This window comes from Natator depressus, chromosome 25 (genome assembly GCF_965152275.1).
Source record: "Natator depressus isolate rNatDep1 chromosome 25, rNatDep2.hap1, whole genome shotgun sequence".
Lineage (NCBI taxonomy): Eukaryota > Metazoa > Chordata > Testudines > Cheloniidae > Natator > Natator depressus.
The window spans coordinates 12,570,394-12,580,764 of record NC_134258.1 but is presented as its reverse complement, the minus strand read 5'-3'; the positions used below and the strand labels follow the sequence as shown (position 1 = coordinate 12,580,764).

The window sequence follows — 10,371 nt, the reverse complement described above, 5'->3', positions numbered from 1 at the left end:
AGCAATACAAATAAATAATCTCTTGGCCTGGCTGTAGAAAGACCATCTTTTTGAGGGTGTCCAAGTCCCCCAACTTCTCTGCTGAAACTACAATGATGGTGATATTGTGGACGCATGTCCAATAGGAAATGGAATGAGACCCACCTGTATTTTTCACACGGGCCATCAAACAGCCATCAGAGTAGTTACCATTCTGGTTCCGGTTGACCTGAGCCGAATTTGCTATGTTCATTACCAAGCCCCTGCATGGGGAACCGAATGGACAGCAATTGATGCGAGACCACTATGTAGCATCTTTCAGCCCCAAATGCTCCAGGCTAGTTTACAAATCAACCTACCACTGGAGTGCAGGGACCTTTGGGGAGAAGCATGGCAGCTGTTAAACGTGGCTGGGAAAGTGGCATTACCAGCCTCAGTTATAGGGCTTATAGAACAGTCAGAGCTTCATCCTAGGCACACTAGAGTTAGAGGAGTTATTCTCCCTACCGCCCAGGATTCATCCCAACCCCCTCTAGCTGTAGTGTGCGAGAGGTATCCAAGCCTGACCTCACTTAGCTTGCAAGATTATAAAAGCACAGGCCAAAGGGAGACCTCAGTAGTTTGAAGGAGAAAAGGAGCCAGGTTGCTCCAACCCCTGTGTTTTAAAACATGTTATCATGAGACATAATTAGAGGAAGCTCCCAAAACTCTGCATTTCAGTCTGAGGGAACGGAAGGACACCAGCACTACCCAGTAGCTTGCAGAACAAGGAAAAGGGCTACCATCTGTTTGGGTCATTGACTGACGTTTCATACACCTGCTGCCACACGCAGAGGGGAATCTGTTGAACCCACTTGGGATTAGACCCTAGAACAGCCAGCCATGGCAAACCACGTGGACTTCTGTTTGACCTTAATATTACTAGACAAGAGAAGGAAAAACTGATGAGACTAGAGCTGTCAGGAGGACTGAAGACTGGAGAACCAGGGTCTGAATACACAAGCCCTTTTATAATCATGCTTCTGCCATCGGGAACCTTTAGTAAAATCCTGTTTCCATGGAGTATCAATTACTTTTCAAAATTGTGCTACAGAAAGCAATGCAGCTGTAGGGGAGCATGCTTAGGACATGGTATTTTAGACACGTCCCATTAGGGTTTCATTTATTCAATGTTGTTTTTCTTTCTGATTTTACACACACCCAACACTGAAACCACTCTGATTAGTTTCCATACAGGTGTTTGTTTTTAGTGGGAAAGGATTCAGGACCTCTCAAGGGTACAGTTACTGAAATCAGCACGAGATTTCCCATGGCAGACCATGTAAGGAAAAGATGCATTCACATTTCTAGTCCATCTTCAGTGTTGTTCTCTAGCATTTACCCAGAGATTATGCCAGATGAGATTTTTCTGCACACTGGGATGCATCATTGGCCTAAAGGGTTTATTGTGATATATTAAATGTTTTTGGATGTCATGGAAGCTTGGAAAAAAATTATTTTCATCCTTTTCTGTCAGCCACAGATTCTTACATCCTTCAGATGTTCAGGGTAATCACCACATTTGTTTACTCTATCAGCATCTTCATGGAAGTAACAAGAAAGGCCCTAGGACAGAAAGCAGCTGTGCACAGGAGGGGAACATATTTGGGACACCAAACCAAAAAACACTCAATAGCTTTCAAAGAGGCAGCGATACCGTACTAACAATTTTTAGAGGAAGAGGATATTGACATCGAAGAATCCAGAGTGCATTCCTCAGACTAGAACATCTACCAGCCAATAAACCTGATCTCTGCCTCCCTTTAATATTCAATATGTACTTAAAAGGTGACCGTGCAAGATTCCAGAAGACTGGGCACATGGCCTGCCCCCACCCCCATCATACCATAAAGAGGTGTGAAAGGATTTTACTCCTGCTTTTCAAGTACCAAGACGGTCAATTCTAGTCTTGCAGGAGAATATGGGTTGTTTATAATGAGCTCTCATCCCTTCATTGACGAGAGGGTCTCGAATCTTATCAGGGACATCACTACTCCAAATGGTGACTGGAATCAGTAAAAGTTCTAGAACAGTCACATAAGACATCTTCCCCCTATTGTTCAACTTTCACATTTAGCAGCTGTGATGTCATTTCACCCATTTTCAAGTCAGTCTCCCCGGGCTCGACTGCATTGGAATTTCTCGTGTTAAAAATAAAAAAGAAGAAACATTGAAAAAATTCTTATCAGACCCGCAAAGAGGCTTATTAGGGCACAAGCCCATTCCCCCTCCCACCCACCACCAGAGATGGCATTCCTTGACCAACAAGCTGTGCAGCTGGGGACAAGGCAGGTGGAGTATCCCTTCCAGCGCCAGGACGGGATACTCCACCTGACTTGTCCCCGGTTGCACACCACAAAGCATTTTCAGTGAGCTTATGCAGACACATGGACTCAGATTCTCTACAGAATCCCCAGGCCTACACACAAACTCCTAGTGGCATTTAGCTTCAGCCCAAATGGAAGGGAAATTTTCAAGACCCTACCCAGAGAGAGACCAGAGACAGTGTCGGGCAGGAGCATTTTCTTTATTTACATATAGAAAACATTTTCCCGAAGCATCATTTACTTCAGAGGAATGAACCTAGATGAGTGGGTGGCACCGATACCAGGTCTGCCGTGTTTCACTGGCTTGTAAGTGATGGAAAACTCGCCCAGGTAGTGGCCAATCATCTCGGGCTGCAAGAGAAAAGACAGGGTGACTATTCAGAAACATGACTGATCTGATGTGACAAGCAGCTGAGAGCCTAAAACAGGAGAGTACCCTGCAAAGACCCTGAAGAGCATCCGAAGACAAGTTGGATTTCATGGCTCAGCGCTCTAGGATGACTGTTTAGAACTACTCTTTAAAAATGCAATACCTCCACCCATATCTATCAGGTGCTTGGTACAGGCAGAGATGGGCATGCCATTTGTAGCCAATTCAATTAACGTAGCCCTCTTTCTGTGCCCAAATTATCCAGGCGGACTGACTGATCTTTCTTTGAACAACAATGTGAACGTTTCAGCTTTCAGACTGCTCCAGAGTTCACTGCTACTATTGTTTTGAGCAAGCACAAGTCACACCTTGCCACTTCCCTGCAACTGGGCACCCAGTGGCACAGTATTGCTCCTTCTCCCTGGCTGAGGGCTCCCAAATCAACAATGCTGTAGAGAGAGCTGCACAAATGTTTCTGGCGTGCGCACGCGCGTGTGAGAGAAAGAGAAACATTCACAAGCCTCTGTGCTCACAGAAACCTACCCGTAGGTGAACGCTGACAGAAATCGAATAAATGGGGGTAAAACACCAGAGGGAATTTTCTTCTTTTAATATTCAGCCAGCCCTAGCCACAGCTGCAAATCCTCCTCTTCCTCACATTCAAAAATGCCTCTCCTTCCCCCTATCCAGACAGCACTCCCACCACCCTGGCAGATAAGACTATTTCTACACTACAGACTTCTGTTGACACAGCTGTGTCCGTCAGGGGTGTGAAAAGGTGTGATCCCTGACAGACAGCACTAATGCACACGCTTGTTTTGCTTGGGGTGGGCTACGTGATCAATAAAAGCGCAGTTCTGCTGGCATTAGCTGCGTCCCTGCTAGGAGCACTTACCAATATAACTACAGCGGTAAGGAACTTCTAGTGTAAACGTGGCTTGGGCGTTGCTAAGGCCACTGCAATTAGCTACAGCAATGCACACTGATAGACAGCCAAAGGCGGAGATGTTCAAAGGCACAAGTGGCCATTATGAGTTAGTATCCCAGGTGTCTCACTCCCATTTCACGTCTAACTGCCACCTGTGCCTTTCAAAAAAAAAAAAAATAAAATCACCCCTCAAGTGTACGACTCAAACATTCCCCCAACCAGAGAGCCCAAACAGGTCGATCTACCCTAAGCCTTCCGCAGGTTTGCAGGTTAGATTTCAACCACAAACAAAGCAGGCAAAGAAAATGTTGGTCAGTTGTTTAATCCTTCCTTGTAACCTCAGATCACACCACACTGCACCTGCTGGCTACTTCATTTCCAGTTAGATTTGCAAGTTGGATTTCTCGATACAGCAAGACACACTGTGGCTCTGTAACTGAGCTCTTGCTCTGCCACCACCAGGCAGGTGAGCATAGGGGTGAGGGGGTACAGGACTGCCACAAAGGGTCTGTCTACATTGCAAGAAGCAACATGTTCTTAATCTCCTTAGCTTAGCCAAGTTAAGAGCAAGCTTTTTGTTGCACTGCCGACAGATCCTTCCCCCGTTACTTCTCTCGTACACCGCAGCACTATGCACAACTGATTCATTCACTGAATTACCAGAAGGGCAAGGAACCTCCTGCAAAGCTGCAGCCGAGGTCTTAACAAGCTCAGAAGAAAAAGCCTTGTATGTAGCACATTCCCCAAAGTCAGACACCACCTTCTCAAAAGAAAATTGAGAATGACAACAAAGTTTGGGTTTTTTTTAAAAAACAAAAAGCTCCCACAACAATCTGTCTTTCACTGGTGTTAAAGCCTCATACACAAAGACTCTCCTCCAAGAGGCAGAACAGGCCAAGGCCCCAACTGGAACAGAAGTTCAAGCAAATTAAAGGTCAAATGGCTTACGCTTTCAAAATCAATCCACTGCAGGAAAATTCAGGAGCAGGGACGGGGCCTAAGCAAGCAGGATGCTGGTAAGTTTCTGCTGCGATCAGGCAGTATTTAAACCTTTCGCTCCTGCATGGCTCACCTTGATTTCCACCTGGTTGAAGGTTTTGCCGTTGTATACGCCAACCATGCTGCCCACCATCTCGGGGAGGATGATCATGTCGCGTAGGTGAGTTTTGACTACCTCTGGCTTCTCCATGGGAGGGGCCTCCTTCTTGGCCTTGCGAAGGCGCTTCAGGAGGGAATGCTGCTTACGCCGCAGGCCGCGATTCAGACGCCTGCGCTGGCGGGCACTGTACAGCTGCATCAGCTGCTCACTGAAATAACAAAAAGGACCCGATCAGCTAAAGAAGAGTCAGCTCACATGTAATATTTAGATTCAGTGAGGAAAGGAGTGAAACACTGGACCTGGCGCCAGGGACTCCTGGGTTCCATTGCCAGCCGTGGGAGGATAGAATTATCATCTGTTCAGTTTGGAAAGATTCAGGAGCGAGCAAATCTGTAGTCTAGTATGCAGGGCAGCCGAAAGTCCAGAGAAACTGTAGAAAGTTTTCTGAATGGCCAGAGGTCCCTGCTCTGGCAACTTCCCTTTCTGCAAACTGGAGTCTATGGCTCCTCTCAGCAGCTGCACCCCACCTGGGTCCTAGCGCCCTCAGAGTTAGGGCCTCTCCCCCACATAGTCCTGGGCCCATGGAATGCTGGGGGAGCGGCCCCATCTTGACACCACCCCATCTCCCACAGTCTGGTATCCTTCATTTGGACCAAGCAATACAAATGAATATAGCAAATTACTTCTATAAGAACACTCAAGTAAAGTAGCAGACAACAAAATGTTGCTTTTCTATAGTCCTTTGTACTCAAAGATTCTAGGTCACATTACCAATATGAATGCATTTACCCTAAATTAAGTCTAAATTAATTTACCCTAAATTAAGTCTAAATTAAGAAAGATTGATAGTATCTTTATTTTATAGATGGGGAAACTAAACAGAAGGCATGGTCTTGTTATAAAGGTTTTTGCCGAGTGGATAGCAAAAAAGCTGTTCTATCCAAATTAAGGAACCACAGCTTAATCCCAATGAATACTTGGTTCAGAATATGGCCCACTGTCATTGTTAGATGAGACAATAGAAGTCATATAATACACTTGGCCCCAAACTATTTCACAATCCTGTTTACACCTGGCTACTTCTGCAGCGAAGACAGGGCCTACGGGTCTGTCGCACAGAATTTAGATATCTTGATTCCCAGGACTGGGCTCTCACCACAAGACCTGCCTTCATCTCTTAACATAACCTCATTGCTTGGTCTGGTGGGGCAGGGTGGGGGGAGAAGAAGGGTGCCAATAAGCAAGAGTTTCTTACTAGGACATATCGAGGAGCTGATCCAGATCAACACCTCTGTAGGTGAATTTCCTAAAGGTCCGTTTCTTCTTCTGTTCGACTTCCGCCTGGATTGAGAGAACCAGAGGAAAACCAGATGAGGCCTCCAAATTACAAAGACATCTACGCAGACTGTGACATTCTGCCAGATACCTTGGCTGCCCTGCTCCCCTGTGTTGATCAGCCCAGTTATTGCCCACATTTACGTGTTGGGGGGGAAGAGGAGCACATGCATGGTAGTTCATTAGTCTTGGTAAAAGTGCTCTGAGGAGCCAATATAAGTGCTGTATTATTCATACTGATTCACTGTTTCAGAAATCGATATTAATGTTCCTTTCACTTTGGAGCACACAAACATTCCATCTCGCGGAGCTAATGAAACCCCCCCCCCCCCAAGGTGAAGCATTCACATGGCTTAACTGGCCAAATCCATATTTACAAGAGGTTGGTTACTGGACATATCTGGAACCAGTTTAGCCTGGTTCATAAACCAATCCTGCTCAGCGTGCTTCCATAAGCTTCACAGCCCTGTGCCAGCACTCCACATACAACAGACCCACACACGCACCTTCAGCACCCTGCCCGGCCCTACAACAATCCACAGCTCCCCAGAGCGGCACACAAGCTCCATCGGCCTCCACCCCCAAGCACCCCACACAGAACACACACACACCACCCCTGCACCCACAGGCGGCATTCAGACAACTCCCCGGGTGCCCAGTCAGGCCCCAGCACACCTTACACGTGCTCAGCCCCGCAACGCTCCGTGACCCCAGCGCCACATATTGTACACAGACAATCTCACAACACCCCCCCCAAGACACAACTCCCCCTCAACACAAAACCCCCAGGGTCACAGACACCGCCTACAACGCAACCTCACCTGCCTACGCCGCACATACCCGCAGCACCTCCAACAGCCCCCCAAGACACATGCACAACACACACCCTCACACCCCAACTACCCCATCGCAATCCCCCCCTCCTTCCCCGGGTCTCCCCTCCCCCCACAACGCACCCCCCCCTCCCTCCCTCCCTCCCTCCAGCCCGCTCCACTCAGGCCCCATCCCCCGAGAAGGCGGGAGCCTCCCCGTCCCCGCCAGGGCCCGAGCCGGGCTGCAGCCAGAGCCGGGCCCGTTCCCCGCCCATACAGCCCCAGGCGGGCAGGGGGCAGCGCCCTCCGAAGGCATCGGCGCCCGGAGCCCCGGCCGAGCCGGCCCCGAAGCGGATGGAGCCGGATTAAGGGCCCCGACCCATGCCACCCTCACCCACCATCTTGGCCGCGTCTCTGCGGAAAAGGCTGATCTCGTCCGGGCGGCGCCTGATGTCGCGAGAGCAGGGCAAGGGGCAGGCCACGCCCACTACGGCTTCAGCGCAGCATTTCCGCCCTCACTGAGATTTAAAGGGGCCGCCGCTAAAAAAAAAGGGAAGTGGGCGGGGGGAGGAGGGAAGCGGTATTAGAGTCTCACTCATCCCTGCTGGCGCAGCACGTGGGGTGCCAGCAGCTTCATGGCTCACCTGTCCATTTCTAGGGCACCCTACCCCAGGCCTACCCAAAAACCCTAAGGTCTGACCTGCGCTGGCCCCCCATCTCCTCTGCCCTCTCCCCCTTCCCACACTTATTCCTAGGGTTGTCAATGCTGGGGGCTGTTTTCTTAGTACCCCTGCCCCACTCCTCCTCCCCCCAATATTTATTAATTATTATTACCAATCATAGAATATCAGGGTTGGAAGGGACCTCAGGAGGTCATCTAGTCCAACCCCCGATCACAACCAGCATTCAGCTACCTGTGTATTTCTTGCAGCACTCAGCACAGATATGAAAAAATAAGGGACTGTTGGCAACCCTACTTATTCCTCCACCCTACTCCAGGCACCCGCTTACCCCAGTCCCCTCTGGGCACCCGCCTAGCCCCAGCTGAGCACAGCCCCCAGGTGGCATAGGCTACTTCCCAAGGTGGCTACCCTGGGCACCTACTCTGGGTAGATGCCCAGGCCCCTGTGGCATGCCCCACCCACATGCAGGTCCTCATCCAGCTTGACCTACCACAGCGGGTAACAACAGGTCTCCCAATCCCCCTGACTGCTTCCTGGTGCTCTGTCCCACCACCATACCTGCCTGGCTTCTGCCCCAGAAGTAGATGCCCCACCAGCCACAATTCCATGCTGGGGATGTTTGACCCCTTGTCCTCAATCCAAGCAAACACGCTTGAGAGGTCTGCCATCTGTCCACTCCCTGGAGGTAGGGGCTGTGCGCTGGCTCTTCACACCCCACCTACAATCCATCACGCCCGAGGTAGCTGCCACCTGCCAAGTATTCACCCACCTAGGCCAGCCCTAGGCCCCCACAGATCCTGGCCCAAACCTTACGGGCTTTTTGCTGGAAGTGGGTTTCAAAGTAGGCATTTCCCAAGTTTTAGGAGACTCCCCTGGACTGTAGGCCAGTCCTGGCTGTTGCCTTTCACCCACCCCAGAGATAGCTGCAATTCAATGGTGCTTGGGGATCCTGTGGCACAGAAGATACTTTAGATCAGACATGTGCCCACACCAGAAACAAATATTGGAACCACTCCCCATCAACTTGGGAAGGGGATGGGGAAATGTCCAACAATATGAGACTGAGATCAGGAACCAATGCTTTTTGGGTGTTGTAAAACCTGAATGATAAAGTTAAGTGTGAGAATGAGGGCAAAAGTAGTATGGAATTAGGTATTGGCTAAGCAGTTTCTACAAACCATTTACCCGGCCCATGCTTTGCATAAGTTGGGTTAAGAGCTGATCAAAATTTTTCTATTAAAAAGCATTTTTTAACAGAAAAATGCCTTACTGGCTAAATGGAAATTTTCATGGGAAAGCATCCATTTCTGTCAAATTACAATTTTTGGAGGAAAAAATAGTTTAAAACGGAAAACTGTTCAGGTTTCAATTTGTTTGTTCAAAGAAAAGCTGAAAAAGTTTGAGAAAAATAAAAACTGTTTCCCTCCATTTTCATCAACATTTCTCACAGAAAAAAAATCCCTGTTTGATTCTAGTTGTTTGGCTAGAATATAGATTTGAGTCCTTGTGAGCGTTATTAACCAAATTCATTTTAAGATAAAAAAGAAAATTACAGAAGGCTATTTGAGTTTCATTTTGAATGACAGTGGCTCAATAAAACTTGAGTGATCTAACATAGCACAATGGGACCAATTCTCAATTACTCCATTCCTGTACTTGGGGATATGAAGGGAAGAGGGACTGTGTCACCTGTGGTCTCCCCGTGTTCTGAGTACCCTGAGGCCCTGCCTGCCCCCTTGGTGTAAGTTAGATCAGCCTCAGGGCTGCTCTAATTTATGCTCTGCTTTTCATAGCTCCCTCTAGGCCCTGGGAAGCAGCAAATAGTCATAATCACAGTACACACTGGCTATGCCTACAATTTGCTCTCTATGCCAGGGGCTGGGAGCAAGGCTGTCAGGTGATTTTGAGTCCTTATGCTTACACACCAACCACATAGCTGCCTGGACAGGGGTGAGTTTTGGGAGGGTGACAAGGAGCGGATGGAATCCCAGGAAGATGAAGAGGCTACAGAAATTGGAGCAAAAGCAGGTGATGAGGAGCAGATGGTTGAGGGGAATCCCCACTGAGAAAGGGCAAGAGGCTATTTGCGGGCAGGCAAAAGAAATCCCCACCAGTGCAGGACTTACCAGAACAAGACATGAGGTCCAGGTGGAGGCAGAGAAGCTGCTGCATAGCTGAGTAGGCTATGAAGCAAAGCAGAAGGCTTAGGCAGGGTGCTAGTCTCAGGTACGCAAGTAACCACCTTTCAGAAGTAGGAGACCACTTGGCCATTTTCAGGTGGGAAGCATGTCTGATTAAATGGCTGGCCCCAGCTGAGACCCCTATGAAGGATGCTCCGCTTCAGAGCTAGGAGCTTTGCTTTTTATCCTCTCCCCTGGGCTGAAGCAGAAATCTCAGGCCTCTGGCTTCTCTCCTTACTCTTCTTTTTTTCTTGTCTCCTAGTCCTTCCTTAGTCCAGATGGAGGGAGAGAGCAGGAAAGATGAGGCAATGCCTCTGTGCTTCCAAGATGAGGTGGCAAAGAAAACCTAAGGGAGGCATCAAGGCTGAGATTTATATGGGTTTCAGAACTGCTGCCTCCTTGCTTCCCAGCGGTGGCACCATAAAACTGTCTGTCCTTTTTCCACTCATCTAGGGAGCAGAGACACAGATGTACATAAATTTGTCTCACACATGAGGTATGTCTTCAAGTCAGAGTTAACCTGGGTTCTTACTCAGGTGTTGCCCCTAAGCCCTCTCCAATCCACACACAACACCCTCTCACCTGAGTTTAGTGGTGCTCTGAACCCACGCTAGCTGGG

The 10,371-nt window shown here is 48.7% G+C and overlaps 1 protein-coding gene across 1 annotated transcript; it reads right to left on the bottom strand.

Moving 5' to 3' along the window:
* Positions 1-2,526: 2,526 nt before the first annotated feature.
* Positions 2,527-7,356, bottom strand: RPS15 (ribosomal protein S15). The gene is made up of 4 exons (XM_074939168.1): positions 7,288-7,356; positions 5,998-6,083; positions 4,716-4,950; positions 2,527-2,696 (listed from the first exon to the last, which is right to left on the bottom strand). Exons 1-4 carry the CDS (start codon positions 7,288-7,290, stop codon positions 2,583-2,585), a joined length of 438 nt encoding a protein of 145 aa, XP_074795269.1. The 5' UTR covers positions 7,291-7,356; the 3' UTR covers positions 2,527-2,582.
* Between the last annotated feature and the right edge of the window lie 3,015 nt (positions 7,357-10,371).

Bases quoted from the DNA above. Each gene is read 5' to 3' on its own strand.
- RPS15 (XM_074939168.1), bottom strand. The intron at 4,951-5,997 runs GTAAGAAACTCT...TTGTTATTTCAG, and splicing joins CAGCTCCTCGATATGTCCTA to TGAGCAGCTGATGCAGCTGT. The intron at 2,697-4,715 runs GTGAGCCATGCA...TTTCTCTTGCAG, and splicing joins TCAACCAGGTGGAAATCAAG to CCCGAGATGATTGGCCACTA.